The sequence below is a fragment of the Hirundo rustica genome, chromosome 7, assembly GCF_015227805.2.
Source record: "Hirundo rustica isolate bHirRus1 chromosome 7, bHirRus1.pri.v3, whole genome shotgun sequence".
In the NCBI taxonomy this organism is placed as follows: domain Eukaryota; kingdom Metazoa; phylum Chordata; class Aves; order Passeriformes; family Hirundinidae; genus Hirundo; species Hirundo rustica.
The window spans coordinates 37,336,944-37,355,187 of NC_053456.1; the positions used below are offsets into that span (position 1 = coordinate 37,336,944).

Here is an 18,244-nt window from a genome sequence, read left to right on the forward strand (position 1 = left end):
TTTACAAAACACTTTCTGAAGCCTGAACCCCAGAAAAAGCCACCTAGAGCTGTTGTAGAACCTACTTTTCAAGGAGGAGCTATCTGTGCTGAGTGTTCCTTCCTCAGCCCAAACTGGACAAGATGATGCCTTTCAGCACGTGCATCTGTAACTCTGTGCAGGAGATGAGAGTAGAATAAATAGCTTGAAAATATTTTTCTCTTGAAATGTCCTGGAAAAGTGGCTGGAAAACTGGCTGCTTTTAATGGGAAAAGCTACCCACCCCGTGGAACAAACTCAGCTCAGCCCTGTGGGGCTGCAGCTACTTGGGATCGTGGTCTAGGGAGCTTCTGAACCCCAAATCCATTTCTCTCTCAGGCACAAACGCCTGGTTACGGAGGTCACCAGAGGAAGAACATGATTCATGGCTGCTGACTTTGCCTCCTAGTCCTAACTGTGAAGAAACTATTTATTTATGTAACTCTCTTCCCACAAGAGTTTCCATTAATGCTGTTGATGGAAGCATTTTTCAGCATTACGATAGTGAAATAAAGCAGAGAGCATTAAACCCTTCTCTGCCTCCAAAAGTGAGAAAGAAACACTGGCAAGAAACTGACCATGAAAAGGTAATGCTTTGGTTTCTTATTAATTTAGAGATCTGAGTTAGTTCGATGCTCTAATTGCAAATTATATTTTTAAATATTTTCCTTTATCAACCTTGATAGTTCAACAGAATTTACCAACTGGCAAGTTTGAAGTACTTTTTCTTCCAAACTCTTTTACACCACAAAACCTCTCCTAATCATCTGTGGAAAAGCTGCCGTGCAACAGAAGACTGGGAATTGCCAACAGTAATGATGGAAACTAATTCAAACCAAGCCGCAGGTAGAAGCTTCTGTGAAAGCAATCTGCATCTTTTCAAGCTGGCCAGGCTGGAATAGCCTTTTAGAAAAGCAGGCTTTTTCATTCCAAAGGAAGCCCAGCCATTATCTCTCTACCCAACAAGAACCCAATGCACAGGACAAAAGAGGAGGCAACAGGGAGATATTGAGGAGGGGAAGTTTTAGCCAAGTTTGCCAACTTTGCCTTTCCCTTTGCTCCTCTGCCCATGAAGCGATTCACAAGCAGAAGTGCAGTGTGAAAACCCACAGGGGCGCTTCCTTTGCCAAGCTTTGCCCCTGGTCTGACCCGGGTTTTCTGTGTCTCTCCCCTGCTGCTGTGGAGAGTTGTCTGAGAGCTGTGATCCCTTCTGGGGCTGACTTCCAGAGGCTGCAGATCCGAGCTAACCTCGTTCGAGTGCTATTTTGGATGCTGAGATTTCGTACTCCTGGGGGGCTGCCTTTCACTAAAAGGAGTGATGCAGCATTTTTCGTAAAGGGCTAGTAAAAGGTGAGTGACAGGCAGTGTGAATCTTGGCATAAATCATTTCAGGCACGGAAGTGCTGCTTTCACTCCAGAGGAAAGCCATTAGGAAAAGATGTCAATGTTTTAACTTTTTAATTGCATCTACTTGTTTGTTGCTTCTCTCATTCTTTTTGCTTTTGGCTTAATTATTTCTCCCTAAAGTATGCTGCTTACCTAATAAGTTGACTAGCCTTGAAAAATTGGTTCAAATACATATTAAATAAGGGCTTGTGAACTACAGTCACAGTGAGTGACTCCTGAGTTAGTTGGTTTCTTTAACAGCACCCTCAGTCTTACCAAAATACCCCAACTACTTGATCTGCCTCTTGTACTCTTCACAGCTTTGCCAGCATCTAAACTTTATGGGAATTTAAATAAATTTAAAAGCCAAGCCAACCCCCACCCCTGGATTTTTGCAGTGAAAGTAAACAGTAGTTCTCTGTGTGGTGGAAAGTAGTTTGTTCCTTGCCTGCTGCTCTGGTTTAAGGCAGGTTAGAAGGGAGCTGTTTCTTTGATTTTTCTGTGACTAAGTGATTTTTTTTTTCCTGTGGCCAGCAGTAATTATCAACAACCTTGTAAGCACAATCAAAGGAATGAATAAGTAAAGCTTCTCTAAGAAGTGATTTATATTCATGCCTTTCGTTATTTGCAGACATTCTAGATAAAAAGCCTAATGTTCGGGTGCAGAGCTTTACAGTACACGAGTCTGAAATGACATGAACACTTTGCGTGTTATTACATAGGTTCTAGAAAAATCCTCTTGCCCTGGTTGTGATTAAGGACCCAATCTTAAACAGGATTATGGATGTTTTTAAGTTAATATGCTGTGAAATTGGCAGTGCTCCAGGTACTGCATAATTCAGAAATATGTATGTGTCTTTAAAAGATGAGACCTCTGAAAACACCTGCAGGTCAACAGCATAGTTTTGACTTTTTCTCAGATTTGATCCAGGGCCAAACTTTGTTGTTAAGAAGAAGAAGGTTTTTATATTGACACGGCATGTGTACAGTCAGATCTAATGCAGTAAAACCTGATTAGGTTAACCAGACTCAGTTAATGCAAATTGATGCATTTTGATAATTGCACATGGAGTGGATAAACAGAAAGTGATCAGAGAACACCGGAATCCACAAAATGGGTTTTCTGAATTTATCACAACTGTGTCTGTATCAGATAATTAGAGTGATGTGTTTATTACCATTATTTGGAGGCACTTTATGTTGTAGGGATGGTCCACTTCCTGAATTTTTTCTTTTTGAGAGGAGAACTGGGTTTGCCAAGTCAGAAAGTGTGTGAATTTATTCTGCTTCACAGGAATAAATATATCTGCTGCTCCTCTACAGCTGAGAGTGAAGATTCTGTGTGCCTGAGGACTAGAATAAGAACATAAACTCAGCTGTGAATTTGGAAGTTGCTCGGCTTCTAGAGATACAAGTTCAAGTCTCTGGAAGATTATTTTCTCGTTATTTTCTAGGGTGTACCAAGGTGTGCTGGGCAGTCTAGAAGGTTAACTTCAGGTAATGTTGAGATTCTAGCAAGTTGTCTCCTTCCCAAATCCTGAGTCATAGGAACTTGGGAAGCAGCCAGGAATTTCACCTGACAGGATAGGGGGGTTTTTTTAAAGCATTTTTAAAGTATTTTAAAGCATTGCTGTGACTGAGACCTATCACTGACTTCCAGATGGGCATTTACATAAATGAAACAAAAGATAGGAGCTTTGTGCTCTGAGTATTGTCCCCTTTTTACATTCTTTTATGGTTTGGGTTTGTTTCTTTTTATTTTTTTGTCTGTTTGTTTTTTGGTTTTTTTTTGTTTTATCCCTTTTTTGTCTTTTTTAAGGATTTATTTTCTCTATTTGAAAGCATTTTTCCCCTCTTCCATTTTGTCAAGAAAAGATAAATTTTAAGACCTCGACCAGGAATGCAAGCTATTCAGTTATGCTACGGTTGCATAATAAACCCCTGAATTAAATGTCAGGGTTATAATTATTACTGAAGAAGGCTGCGAGGTGAGATCAGGTAGCTCGAGCCAAGATAAAAAAGGTGGTAAAAATGACTGTATTAGGGCGATGATGTTCAAAGGAGGCCCTTTAGGATGCGTTGCAACAGGTAAAACAATTGATGAGGCTGTTGTGATGGGGTTAGTTTTAATTTCTTGGCGGGTTAATCTTAGCTGAGAGCATTTTTCTGGCGGTTTGTCCCCTTTCTTTGGCCTGCTTGCCCTGAGGCCTCTCCGTGTGGGGCTCTGTGGGGTTCCCATCCACCACCACGTAGGTAAGGGGGGCAGTAAGGGATGTGCTGCAGCAAAAGGGTGATCTCTGTGTTTTCTGTCATTCCCTTTCGCCCGTGGAAGCGAGGGAATTTCCACACTGCCAGCGCTCAGTCTGTGTGAGGCGAAAATGGGCCTTCCCTTGAGCTGCTTTGTGTTGTGTGGGCCCCGCTCCTTAACTTGTGGTGAAAGTGCAGGCTGACGCTGTTTGCAGGGAGATCCCAGTGATGCCTTGGGAAGGCTGACCTGGAACAGAGACTGGGCAGAGCCACAGAATAAAGTGGATATTTATTGAAAGGCCTTTAAGGGTACACCTTGGGCAGGACAAGAGGCTGTACCCAAGGGCGACTTAAAATGGTGACAGAATGGCTGACGGGTCATGAGGCCTCACGCTTCTATAAGTTTTGGGCCATTTGCATATTGGGGTTTAATTGTCCAATTACAGCTCTGGGTTGTGAGCTCTTATCCTTTTCGTTTTCCTTCTTCAGTCCATTGTTGTTTGTGCTTTTGGGCCCGAAAGTCGTACTCATTGTCCTTGGTCTCCATCAGGAAAAGGATTTGTTTTGTCTCCCTGCTCTGTGCAGAGAGCTGAGTGACACTGAATGTGAGCTCAGAACTGCACCCCTGGGCAGCACAGAACCTGAAAAACATGGAAAAACTGAAAGTATCAGCAGGAGTGTGGGGCTGAGGGAGCAATGGCCATCCCACACGCCCCCAGCCACTATTCCTGGGCACAGTCTTGCTCAAAGCCTGGCAGCTGCGGGGTGAGTGGGAGCACCTTGGTGGCAGCTCAGAGGTGGGAAAACCTGGTTAGGTTGTGCAGTTCACACATCCATTGCCACAGGAACTGTTCCTAATGCTCTGCTTAATTTGTCCTTTGTCTCAGCACAACTGGCTCAGGTCCAGCAAAATCGGGCCTGGAATAAAATTTTGGCTTTTACAAACTCTGTATATTTTTAGGGCGCAGCCCAGCAATGTAACTAAGTATGACAATATCACTGATTTCAGCAGGGCTGTTGATGCCTTGTTATTTATATATGTTTGTTCTTGTCTGAGGCTGTTAGCAGTATCCATCCTCTGGACTTCAGTGTGTGACATGTCCTTGCCTCCAAAACCCGCCCTGATGGCAGAGAAAGAAATATCAGCAATTTCCCAATGGTTTCCACTATAAAACCAAGGCTTTCAGCCAGCTGTGACTTCACCCAAATGTAACTGCTCAGCCCAAAATTTCCTGTGCTAGGTAGGGTGAGCAAGGCTTATTTTTTTTGTGTAAGAAACTGTTGGCTGAAATCTTTCTGTCACTAGGAAAAATGCATTTGGGTTTTTTTTTTTTTTTTTAATCTTGCAGGAACTCTGCTGCTCTCATATTTTGGACCAAGAAATGTAGCAGAAGAGCTTTCTGGTCTGAAAGCAGCTGCTGGCATTAAAAAGAAACCTCTTTGCCAGTACCTGGGAATGCAAAGAAATTTGATCAAATCATGAAGTTCTAAAAATTATGTATCACAAGCAGTATTCAGTACAATGCTGTATTAGAATTTGGCAGCTGAATGCTGTCTATATTGAGAACACATTTTTCTGCATAAATCCTGTATGTGGAGCCACAGAAAACTGGATTTTGTCCCTGTTTCTGCCACAGAGAAACTGCATGAGGCTGGATAAGTCACTTAGGAGTACTAAGCTGGTCATTAATTTTGTGTTTTTCATTCTCTGAGTGCCTGATTTTGAGGCAATTTAGGTTTGTTTTTTATTTCACCTCCAAGCAGTGTCATTTTTGTGTGTGGAATTACCAGTCCCTCTCCTAACCATGGTAGAAGTATCTACCTGGGTAATACCTGAGGGTGTGCTGAGAGCTGGGAGAACAGGCTGATGATGGCACATTGGTTCCAGTGTTTCAGAAACCCTGGTGTCAGGGAGTTTTCCTCCACGTGGATCTGAGATCTGCCCTCCTTCAAGTTAGTGGCTGTGCTGAACACCCCAGCTGATGTTGCCCAGGCAGCTCTGGGTGCAGCACTTTTTTGATCTGAAGGTTGATTTTGTGTGTGAAGTGGTCAAGTGTGGAACATCCTGAGACTGAAAGTATTTTGTATTTGAAGATACTGTATTTTTATTTATGGCTCAGTCAAAATAAATTAAAATAATCGATGATTGTTTTGAAAGCAAATTACTGGGAGTACTATATATCTACCAGGGCAAGTGCTGAAGTGATGAGAATGTCTCATGATGCCAGAGTGAGTTGTGTAAACAAGGGTATTTATATACTCAACAGCAGCAAATCTCTGAGAGGGTTTTTTGTTGGGTTTGTTGGGTTTTTTTGGTTTTTTTTTTTTTCCTTGGCTGAGTCTCCACTGATCCCAGTTTATCCCAAAGGAGGAGGAGGAGAAAACTAATGTTCCCATCACACATGTTCCATTATTGATTTCCATTCCAATCCACCCAAAGTCTTCTGTGCTGGAAATAATTAGACCCTGTGAACAGAGATGAAGCAAAAATCTATACAATGCTGGATTGCCAGAAATGAAGACAAGGGTGCCTAATTAATGCTGCATATAGAATGCCTTTTGGATGAATGGGCTTCCCTTTCTCAGAAGCAGCTCAACAGCAGTTGTGTCACAAATTTGCTGTTAATTAAATGGTGTTCACTGTGTGCCTGTAAAAATAGCATGGAGCAAGAAAAACATTGGACAGCAGCAGCATTTTACAAGAGCTCTGCAGTTTAAAGGAAAGACTGTGAAAAACAAATTTGCAGCCTTCATATGGACAGCAAAATGTTTCCTTCCGTATGAAATTCACTTTATGGATTTTCCCAAAGCTCCATGGGAATGTCTGGTCACTGCAGAAGTTTGAGCCTTTCAGAAGTTGGATTGGAAGTGTGTTGGGAGGGTTGAGGATAGGCAGAATGTTCCTGGGAGCTGAGGAGGGATGGATGAGAGTGCAGCTGCAGCCTGGCCAGGGCGTAAGGATTGTTCAGGAGGAGAGTCAGGGTCTAGAGGAGGACATCAGGTAAATTTTTCTCTGCGTGAAAGGTGAACTGAAGGTGATCTAAGGCTGTATAATGCACATTGGGAACTGGGAAAGCAGATCTTTAGGAAGAATGAAAGAGAGCTGGTGGAAAGGCTTCACAACAGCCCTCATTAAGAGCAGAAATATCTGGAGGGGATCTGAAGTGTCTGAAGGAGGTTAAGAGAAAAATTTCAGCTGTATGCACATGCAGGTAGCAGCAGTGAGGTTGTTGGTGCTTCAGAGGTCTCTGTAGCAGAGGGATTCTGGGACAGCTCATCCTGTAATTTGCAGGCCCCTGGTGCCTTCTCTCAGCCTTTAATTCTCTCCTTTTATCTCTATTCCCCCCTTGCTCTTCTAGGTATCTGTGGTGGCCAATCTAAGTGATACAAGTGCTCTCTGTGCATCTCTGGGGAATTTAAATAGCAGCATTCCCTCCTTCTCCTTTTTCCTATAAGTGCAGGGGAAGTATATCCTCTTTAGGAAAAGATAGAAAACATTTTTTTCTAAGAAACTACAGAATGAGTAAATCCCAGGCTCCTCGCTTGAGCAGGGGTATTCAACTGATGAGTCTGTAGGAATCATCCTAGGCTGGGCCTTAAACTGCAAGAATAGATGTTTTGTGATAAAATTCTAGTTGGCATAAATATATTTTTAGCATGGATTTGATAGAGGGAATTATTTTTCCCAGTATAGTGGATGCTGTGGTTCTGGTTTGGGATTTTTTCTGAAATAATTCGAATGCAGGAGAAAGGTACTAATGAAAAAAAGAAATTTTTATGACGTTGTGCCTTCCAAGTCCTCTCTTTTCTTCCCATTTGGGTGCTTAGCAGTGTGTCTCTCTCCTCTCATTCTGCTTTAATGAGCGTTTTTCTCTCTGAGCTGTCGGCCCTGTGTGTGCACCTATTTCACAGCTGGAATAGGTGCACACACAGGCTGTGATTCCTCTCCCCATTATTGTAGTTTGAGTCTGAACTCCAGATTTAATCTGTCTGAATAAGCCACTCCTGGGACTAAAGTCAACTGCTAGAACTTTTTGATGTTCAAGAAATAGTAAGGCATTACAATGATTTAAATCAAATAACCAAATCCATATGAAATACACTGCTTGTTATCTTTCCAACAGATTGATTTTCTTCCCTGGATCCATTTTAAGCTGCACTGCAGTTGCTAAATCAAAAATAGACGGAATTTTCAGTCTAGGGGCATGTTAAGTGTATGATTTCCATTACATTGCAGCGTGCTACATATTAAAAACGAAAACATGGAACACATTTTGAGTGCAGAATTGAAATGAATTTTCTGACCCAGTCCCAGTGAATGGGCTCGAAAGTGCTGGCAATGACTGTAGCTCCTGGGCTGTAATTATCATTTGAGTTATTTCACTGTGATAGGAGACTACACCTGAGGGCAAAAGTGGGGACAGGCTGACATCGGTGCTTTCTGAAATTATTTTGGATAAGTGGGAAAGTTAATCATGTTGGTGCAGCTTGTTACCTTCTTGTTTGTTAGAACATAACCTAACCAAGTATTTCAAAGCACCTTTTGAGTGTTAAGTGGAACTTTAGGAGAGTGTGAAAACAATTCTGGTTTCACACAAATCATTCCTGTTCTTTTTTCTGCAGCAGCAGCTCATCTCCACAGCATGTATTTTGAGTTCTCATGAGCTTAGAAAGCATCACCGTTTGCTCAGTCCATCCAGAATCAGACTCCTGGGGCTGTCACCCTGAGTTAAATGGGTCGTGCGTATTTCACATCAAACGGAACTGGCACAGAGCATAACCTGCCTTTCTTTCCTCCTGCAGCTTGGCTCTACACCCCCGAAAACGCATCGTGCTCTCGTGCGGCGATGACCGCCTCTGGAAGACATGGGGCTTCCCCGATGGGAACATCCTGCTGACAGGGGAAGGTCACACGGATTGGCTCTCAGGCTGCTGCTTCAGGCCCAGGTCAGTGCCCAGAGCCCCTGCACTGCCCTGCTCCCTCCTGGAGCTCCCTCATTCCCTGGCCTGCTTTGCTGCCTCTCTGTTCTCGGGGGGACCCTGCGCTCTCTGCTGAATTCCCACACGTGTAGATAAAAGCTTCCTCTGCCTTTCACAGCGTTGACTTAAGACTGATTGCTTTTAGTATTTTGTACATCTTAAACTCTGTCCCCATGGCAGTACACATAACAAGGAGTAATAAGCTTTTCAGGTCTTGCTGCATTCATTTTCTCCCTGTTCGTGCACTACGGCAAACACAGTCCCATTATTAATAATACTGAAAAGTTGATTTCTTGTATTATTCATTATTTGTCATATGACTAAGAGTATTTGGGTTTACCAAGAGAATAAAGAGTATGAGCTTTCCTGCCCTTCCATCATATGGAATCGAAGCTGAATTAATAAATGAAAGTGAACACTGAAAATAAAAATTAAATATTTAAGTTACAAGGGTCGTGGAAATAGGGCAAACATGAATTCGATTTTTTGGTCTTTCTGTTGAAAAATAGGACACCGTTTTACTCTCAAACCTGAAATCCATTTGATAAGGTTGAGCTTCTATATGTTGAAATTACTTTGCATCAGATTTGTGAGGCAGCAATTTAAATAGAGTTCTTTACTGTTAATATAATAAAGGTCTGCCAGGCAATTCACCTGAGGCGCGGGTGAATAAAAGGAGCATTATTAAGCCTTCAACCTTGTATTTTCATTGTTTATTTTATGAAGCAATATTAGCTCTCTTCTTCATGAGGAGGAAATGTATCCTATTTAATTTCATGGTTCCTCCTGATTGCTGAGTTTGTAATGAGCTACCAAAGGCACACACAGTCCTCTAAACGCAAGAAAATCCCCTCCTTCTTTTCAAAACCTCAAGAACCAGGAGTCATGCTTTCTGGGCTAAATTAAACACGCACTTACTCTTCTCTTGCATCACTTTCTCCTAACAGGCTTTTTCTTAAGATGGTTATGATTTCACCATGTTCTCTTTTTCACGGGCATATCCTTAGAAATAATTACATTTAAAAGGAGAGGATAATATTTAACTTAAATAATTGCATATAATAAAGGAGGCTAGAAATGGAAGGCTCAGCTTCTTGTTTTAAGGTGGTAGGAAAATTTGTCTATCGTTACACGACAGATTCCAGAGTTTGTGAGTGCTGGACATGGTTTAAACTTGATAAACAGAATGTTGCCTTTTCCTCTTACCTGTTGTGAATATAGAACTTAGCACAGGGGAGGAAAAGGAAATACAATTAGAGGAGCATGTTATCATTTATAAGGCTGCTGGGCATACTAATCAGATTTCGATAATGCATTGTTACCATGACACCTGCTGACTCAGAGACTCAAAACTATTTTCTCATTAGTCTTTGACCAGAATACAGTCCTTTCAATAGGTTTTCATATTTCTCATTCAATTATTGAAATTAAAATGAGTTGAGGTACATCATTATTCTCTTGCAGTATAAATTGACTCCTGCTGAATGCTCTGGAGTGATTCAAAAGCAGCGCTGTAAAAATATTTTCTTCTGCTATTGCATAAAATATATAATGTGGTAGAATACATTTAACCATATTTTTAATTTTTTTTTTTTTTTTTTGTTGGAGACTTTTATATATCCATTTTTCTGGAAGCAAAACCAATTAACTAAAAATGAAGAGTTCTAACAGTTTGGGGTTTTTTTTCTCTTTTTCTGGATTCAAATGTAGATAACTTCTAGTTTTGTTCCCATTTTAGAGATTTGAAATTATGTTCACCCCAGAAGTGGGAAAAGGAAAATATTTTTGTGCCACTGGGGTTAGTGGGGTATATAGTTCTGTAGTCTTTCCTGTTTGTCCTCTTTGAGATCACTTCTGCTCCGTGTTTCTTCTCTCTCTGTAAAATCAGGTTTAGAACAACCTCCACCTCTGGTGTTCTGTGAAATGTTCTGCGTGCAGCCCCACGAATCAGCTGTCAGATCATCTGAGTGCTGTGATGTGCATTTAACTGATGCTTCTTCACTTACAAACAGCTTAAAATCCCAGAAATCTGGGGGGTGTTGTGCTCACAGAGTATTACTTGGGCAAGGGTCTTTCTCATTGTTGTCTCTGTGCCTCCATCATGTAAACAGGGGCAAAGCTGCCACCATCACTGGTGGTGGGGAGGATCTGGAAACTTGAAGCTAAAGTGCAGTTGGGTTCAAGTATCCTCAGTGTCTCCAAGAGCCACAAGAGAACACGGTTCTAGGAGGGAGCAATAACGAGGTAAAGGTGTGGTTTTAGGCTCTGGCCCGGGTGTTACAGAAATGAGGATTGTCTACAGGAGCTCTCTCAGGACTGGTGTACCGGTGTCCTTCAGCATCATCACAGAGCCATAGGGGCAGAGTTGTTGGATGGAGGAGTCTTCCCCCCACGCCCCCACTGACAATGTGCTTCATTCCACAGTGATTTTTTTTGCTGAAAACCACCTCTCTTCCACTTGTGATCAAAGCAGGGTGAGGGGAGGCTGTGCTGGGCTCCAAGGCTGCCGCTGTGCTGCTCCTGGGTCAGCACAAAGGGTCTGGGTGTGCCCCATGTGCTCTCCCTGCACTGGCTCCCAGGACAGGGGATGAAGGGCAGCAGCCTGGTTTTGTGCATGCAAGGAGAGCAGAGCAGCTCCCTGCAGATCTGAGAGTAAAGCGTTGCCTTCAGCTTTTAAAATAAAAGTGAAACTTCAAACGGGTCCTGTCATCTGCAGCATGCAGCAGCTGGGAGGAGGGAGGAGAGCAGTGCTTCCTTCTTTGAAACTCAGGTGACACCTGGTCAAACTTCAAAAAAAACCCCAGTGGTTTTACTCTGGTCTGGCTGAATGCTGCTCTGCAGATGAATTAGGTGTTTCAAGCTCCTGTCACTGTTGAAAAATTTAACATTTTGGAGTTTACCTTTTCTAGATGTGAAGGAATGAGGGAGTCAGAATGACTCCTGTCACAGTCATACACAGAGGTTTCGTGGTAAGAATCTGGAGAGCTGGGGAAGAGCTGTGTAGTGCACCTGTGGGTGCCAGGTGACTCAAATATTTGACAAAAATCTGCATCCTCTGCCAGTTTCCAGGATAATTGAGGATGATAATGCTGTACCTTTGAGGACCATACGTAATTATACAAAGATATTTCATGTCATGTACTAGATTTATTCATCTTTGTTACCAGCCTTCCTGTGTGGCTAAAGAATCAAGCTCTGCAGCATAGCAGAGGTGTGTGTTAATGTCTGATAAAATCCCAGTGAACAGTATGTATTCTTGCCCTGCTTGTGGGCTGGTACAGTATGTAATGTCCTTAATATATTCATAAATATTAATCAGGTCAACTCTTCTAAAATGTTCATAGCCCTTTTCATGGAAACATTGTCTGGTTCTGTGGAATACAATGAGTTTCTGAATTGAAGTACAAACTGTAGCTTCTTGAAACTATTTAAAACTTTCACTGAAAAGTTGTCAGATTGTCGACTCCTTTGTAATGTCTTGTTCCCCTAAGAAAGAAGCAGAGCTTCTGGTGTTCTCTCTGTTGCTATTGCAACTCTCACTGAGGGAAGAGCTCAAAATTGTTATCAATTTATTATTATGTATAAAAATTGCTACAGCACTTACCTTTTCTTGTGTGGATTTTTCTATAAGTTCTATTTCTATAAGTTGCTATTGAAAGACCTGGAGCCAGGTATTGCTTCCTCGGTAATTAATAAAAAACTACAGAAAAGATAGAATAAGTATTTTCATGCATCAAAAATGCAAGTAAAGGCATGTGATGTTTGATACCCTAGAAGAAGGTGCCAGTGAGGGGAAGCAAGAGAAAGATGAGGTGTTGGGCTGAGAGAACAAACCATGTTCTTCCAGAACAGAGGCAGCTCTGGGTGGTATTTCTTGAAGCTGGAGGAGGTGGCGTTACTCAGATGGAAACCTGTGCATGGATAGAGGAGAAAGACAACCCTGTAGAGAGAGAGAATTAGGAGAGTATATGGAGCATGGATGTGAGGAGTTGGAGAGAGATTGAATGAGCTGTGGAGGGAATGCAACTCCAGGTGGGCTTGAATTCACACAAGAATCTTTTTGGGGAGTTCTGTAGCACATAGGAGCAAGCTGTGGATAACTGGGGGCTGGGGTGGCCTCTCAAGACCAAGTCCAAAATGTTGCTGACAGTCCAGAGTGGGAGAAAAGGACTGGGATAATGATATTTGCCCACAAAAGCAGTGTCTGATAAATATGAAATTGTGTATGTTAGACTCTATCAGAGTGGAAGTTATTTTCTCATCATACAAAAGTTCTCAGGAAAGTTCTTACAAAATCTTAAAGAGTGAATTCCTGAGCAGAATTGAAGTCAGAATAAACTGAAATTAATTCTTGCACAAGTAAGCCCCTGATTTTATTTTTTACATTATTGTAATTTCTTTTTTTGTCTTATTTGTGGAGAAGCTATCCGGAGATGACTTTGTGTGGGAAAAGGATAAATGAAAAGCCCAGCAGAACGGTAATAGAGGAAGGGAGGGAGAGTGTGGAGAAACTTCTGAGGAGTGATGGGAGCAAGGGCCAAAATTCAGGAGGGAGGGCCGTCCCAGAAAGGAGAGGCAGCTGGGTTTGGTTCAGCCAGGCTCAGATGTTCTGAGGCAGCAGGCACAGGCTGACACTGCTCCTTGCTCACTGCATCTCACAGGACTCTGTGCTTGGAGCGAAACAAGGAGGAGCAAAAATCAGACTTGACAGCTTGGCAGGTCCAGGCCCCACTTGTGAATTTCTCAGTGGACATGCCTTTGTAGTTTGAGAGCCCAAAGTGCTTTGATTATCAAGGTGAATTACAAGGTGTGCTTCTTTATGCATCCCCCACCTCTGCTGCTCTTGGCTCCCCACAGACTGTGCTGCTGACGAGTGTCCCAGTCCTGGCAGGTGCTGATGCATCAATCCACACCAATCTTCTTGACAATCATAATATCCTCAGGTGTCAGTGTGTGGTGAGAAACATCTGCAGAGTATGAAGAGAGTCACACAAAATCTGATACTAAAGATAAGTGACTGCTTTCTAAGTTACAAATTGCAAATAACGTATTTTAAATAGCTAAGATGGTACAGGGCCCACGAAGCCTCAGCAAATGAAAAGCACTTGATGACATACAGATAAGAGTAGGTTCTTTAGTCACAGTAACAAGATAACTTAAAAAATTCTACTAACATCAAATGTATTTCTACTTGTACTTTAATAATTCCTAATGCCATTCGTTGATTCATTTTTATTTCTATGAGAAGAAAGAGGCATTCTCTGTTATTTTGTTTAATGTACTGGCTTCCAAGATTTGATGCTGTAGTTATTTGGTGAAAGTAGGGGGACTTACAGAACAAACAGCCACTGCTGAAGTTACGATTCCAGGATCTACAAGATGTTGCTACAGTCTAATGTTTGTTTGTTTTAGTGAAACGCAGCAGCATTTGTCTGCATGGAAATTGTAATTTAACATTAAGCACTGGGATTTCACTGTGCTGCTGCAAGCTCTTTCTTATTAGAGACATATTCTTTTGGGCTCTGCAAAACATCTGTCCACAGCAAGAAGTTAGAGTTTCGGAGTCAAGGATTTTAAAGTGTTGGTTTTTATCACCCATCCTTCAGGACCACTGCCCAGACTGGGTCAGCAGTCACACCAGGGTGACACTGTTCATGTAAGCCAGCAGAACCAAAGGAAGCTCCTGGAGATGTTGAAACAGGAACAGGCTGGAAATTCAGCTTCATCAGGGACCATTTCAAACCCCATTATGGAATAGTTTAAGCAGTGATATTCTCAGGGCCCCTCCTGTTTGTCATGCTCCAGATTGCTTTTCCTGTGGTGTTAAGAGTTGTGTGCGCTTTTGTGGGATTACCGCCCAATCCCACAAAATTTACACAGGCCCTGGACCTCATAAATAATTTCCTGTGCAGGCACTGTAGGGCTCTGCAAGGCACTTCCAGCTGGTCAGGTACTTCCAGAGGAGTGGAGTACTGAATAAGAGCTGCCTTGGTGGGGGCAGGAGATGTGCAGCACATCCCAGGGCTGTGTTCTGTCTGCATTTACAGGGAACTGTAAGTGGCTGGCTTCGTTATGGGCAACACAGAAATCTTGGAGGTTTTATGATCAGTCAGTGTTTAGATGACAAGGTGCCATTAATTGCACCTTCTGGCTGGAGAGCAAGGAGCTGAAGCGAGGCAGAGCTTGCCTTGGTGGGTGGGGCTGCTCAGGGGCTGCTGTGCACACCTGGCAGCCAGAGAGGAGGAGGAGAGGAAAGTCAGCCTTCACCCTCCTGCCTGGCTGCTGAGCCAGCCAGAGCGACAGTCCTCCCAGGGAAGGGATTTGGAGATTACTGGTAATAAAAGGTCCACGGAGACAGGGAGCTCCAGAACACTTTCTCTGCTGGCTTTGGAGTTGTAAATGCTGAGTTTCACACTATACATTGAACAAGGCTGAGACTTGAAAGCCACCAACTCCCCTCTAAGCATTAACATAAATAGAGTTGTAAGGTTTGGGTTAATCACAAAGGTCTCTGTTGGCTATCAGCGGAATAGAATTATTTTGATTTGTGCTTTGAAATAGTCTTTAAAACCTAATTCAGGTCTCAGTGCAGAAACAGATGAGTTTTATTTATCCTTTTACTACTCTTGATAGCTATGAAAGAAACATGAGATAGTCTGCATGTTCTACTTAGGACTTTTGAACACTCACTTAATGAAAAGGCATAATAATTTAATTTTTTAGAGGATGTTGAATTCCTGCATAGTTCAATAAAGCCTTTAGTTACCAGATTACATATTAAATTTGCCAGTGGTAAGGAACTTCTTTTGAGTGGCACGATTAATTTTCAGTCATCCAACTGGCTTTATGTAACACATCATATTTAGCAGTTGAGACATCTGTTAAGGTGTTTTATCAAACTGAGCTAATACAGGAGTCAAAAGAAAAAAAGTTGTATTCATTTATTCTGCAAGGAAAAAAACTATTTCAGAAGTCTCTCATTCAGTTCCCCAGTGTACAGTATTCACTGTGTGCTTGGTGTTTTCAAGTATAGCAAAACTTTAACTTCAAAAGTAGCTTTATTTCAAAATCTTTGATAAGCTTCATACTTTTTATACAAGGAAACAGTCTTAACATAAAATCATTCCCTCTCAAGCTTACAAAGCCTACTATTTTTACCTCACAAACATCTTTGGGTGGGCATTAGATTTCCTTTGGGATTCTCAATCTCATTATTTTTATCAATAAAAAGCCTCTGCTGGACAAAGGAATAAATCACATATAAATGAAATATGAGAGATTGCATGAGAAGCTCAGCTTTTGCTTAGTCTAATTCAATATCTTTGGCCAAACATCTCAATGTCAAAGGTTTTATAAGTATTCTACAGGATCAGTCTGGCAAAGAGGAATCAATAACTAGGTAATGGATTTGATTAAAATTTTTCCCCTTCCACCCACTCCCACAAGCCAAATGTTTCTACCCCTACTAATCTCTTCTGGCACGTGGAACCATTGGTTATTCTCTGTGGCTTTTTGAGATGTAAATATATACATAAAGTATGTTTTCATTTCAAAGAGCTCTGCCAACTATTGGTAAATATCCGTGTCAAGAAAAAACAGTGTTTGTATCTCATTTTCTTTAGAGAGCTCACTTTTGCCATGCACTTTTGGAAAATGTGGACTGATAACAACTGTAACTTTGCTACAGATTTAGATCCTGATTTGTTGTTCAGAAGTTGGCTTTTTTTCTGCTTTTTCTGCCACGCTGAGAATTTCCTCACACAGGCCGGGGTTCCCAGCACATGCCCAGACTTCTGGAGATTTTGTTCATTGCCAAATCCTCGGTTGTCTGCTTTACCCCAGTGCTTCTCATCTTCTGTCTCTGAGGTGGTTGTAGTGGCAGCCCACGTGCCATCTGGAGGGTTTGCCTTCAGAAACATTCATGATTAGGCCATTAAAGTTTTCCAAGGATGTTATTTCTGCTTTAAAATAGTCGTTTTCCCTGTCAATAGAAAGACCAAAGAATGTTCCTATTGCATGGAACCTGAAGAGTTTATCATTATATTGATTTTAGAAAGCAAACAGCTTGCAATTCCGTTACGTGGTTACTGAATAGGCTTCACTTCTCATCCAGAAGGACCAGGCTTGGATGAAAAACTACCTTTGGCTTGCATTTCTTAGTTGGTGTAAATACTGACCACTCGGAGTTAGTGATTCACTAATAATATCTCCATTACAATAATTCAGCGAGCAGCACGAGAGAGAAGTGCTGAGGACAGCTGGAGACGGGAGAGGGAGGAGACTCTTGGCAGAGGCAGCAGTCCTCCTGTTGAGCAATTCAGATGAATATTGAGATAACTACAGGAAGAAAATCCATTGTCATAAATGCTGCCCGTTGCTGAAAGCACTGTTTTCACAGGTGGCTTCACATGCATGCTGAACTTCAACACCTGATTGAAAACCTGTTGATAAACCAATGCCATTTCTACTGATTAAGCTGCAGTCCCTCCATCACAGAGGCAAACCATCTCTTTAAAACAGACCTCAGTCTTCATACCCACAATGTGTGACCTTGGATACGTTAGAAATCCTAATGGGGACAAAAAGTTAGCTGAACTTTGTGTAGTATTATTTAATTTCTTATTTAATTACCTTATGTTTGTAATCTATCATTTAAATGTCATGCTTGCCCATAAGGTAAATAGTTTTCAAATGTTCTGAATGCTTAGCTTACACAGAAATTGTTATTTTTGTTAAGTGGTGATCTTGCTTGCTACGTTGTCCCGTTATCTGAATTTCAGAGCTGAAAACAGATGTATTTAATCTGGCGGGCTTTGAACCAATCTGATATTAGGTTGTAAAGACACCGTGATTATCGATTTCACAAAACAGGTGTCAAGTTTAATCTTTCTCTTTCTGACAAAAATTTATTTAGTTATTAAGAATCACCATTTTGATGTAATAATTTTGACTTAGAAATTGCAAGGAAACTTTCTGATCAGCAATGTGGGTAATTAGGTTTGGTGTTTACGTGAAAGAAAGAAAATGATTTCTACATGATAACCTCTTTGATAGGGAAAGGGTAGAGGAACAGGCAGTTGAAATCTCTTTACAGAGTATCAATAAAATGGGATATTTCTAAACCTATTAGTTCAGCTTCAGTGAAGCCATGAGTGTGTTTTCTGAAAGTTTTGCAGAAATTTGCCTGCTTTACAAGGAGCTCTTGATTTCTTTTTCTGCACATCTCCCTGATTTTCAGTTCCTGCAGTTCTTGCTGCCTGGGAGTCACCAGAAGCAATTCAGTTTTGATTATCATTTATTTAAGGTGTGATAAAGAACTTGTTGTTCACTTTGGTGGGTTCAGATCTTGAGTAGTAGTTTTTCTTCTGGCTTCAGCAGTGTTTTGTGCTGTGGAGCTGGAGTTGCAGGGGGAGCTGCCATCTCTCGGGGGTTGGGGAGTCTCAGTTCACTGCTCTGATCCCGGACGCGTTGCTCTCGCTGTTCAGAGTCGTTGTACACGTCAAAACGTCTCTCTTAATAGAATCTCTTGTGTTATGTTTCTCTGAGTGCAATTATAATCTTGATGCCTTGAACATCCTCGGTTCATTATTGCTTTTTTCTCTGCAATAAAGGC

The 18,244-nt window shown here is 41.7% G+C and overlaps 1 protein-coding gene across 11 annotated transcripts in view; it reads left to right on the forward strand.

Annotated features, from left to right (window-relative positions):
* Positions 1-18,244, forward strand: part of SPAG16 (sperm associated antigen 16) — a 373,943-nt gene that overhangs the window by 162,688 nt on the left and 193,011 nt on the right. For all 11 annotated transcript variants that reach the window (XR_005701600.2, XM_040069138.2, XM_040069137.2 and 8 more), the window contains one exon: positions 8,455-8,598. Coding sequence is in view for 10 of the 11 variants with exons in the window: in XM_040069138.2 (XP_039925072.1) it covers positions 8,455-8,598 (144 nt within the window). In the remaining variant the exon portion in view is untranslated. The remainder of the gene's footprint in view (positions 1-8,454; positions 8,599-18,244) is intronic.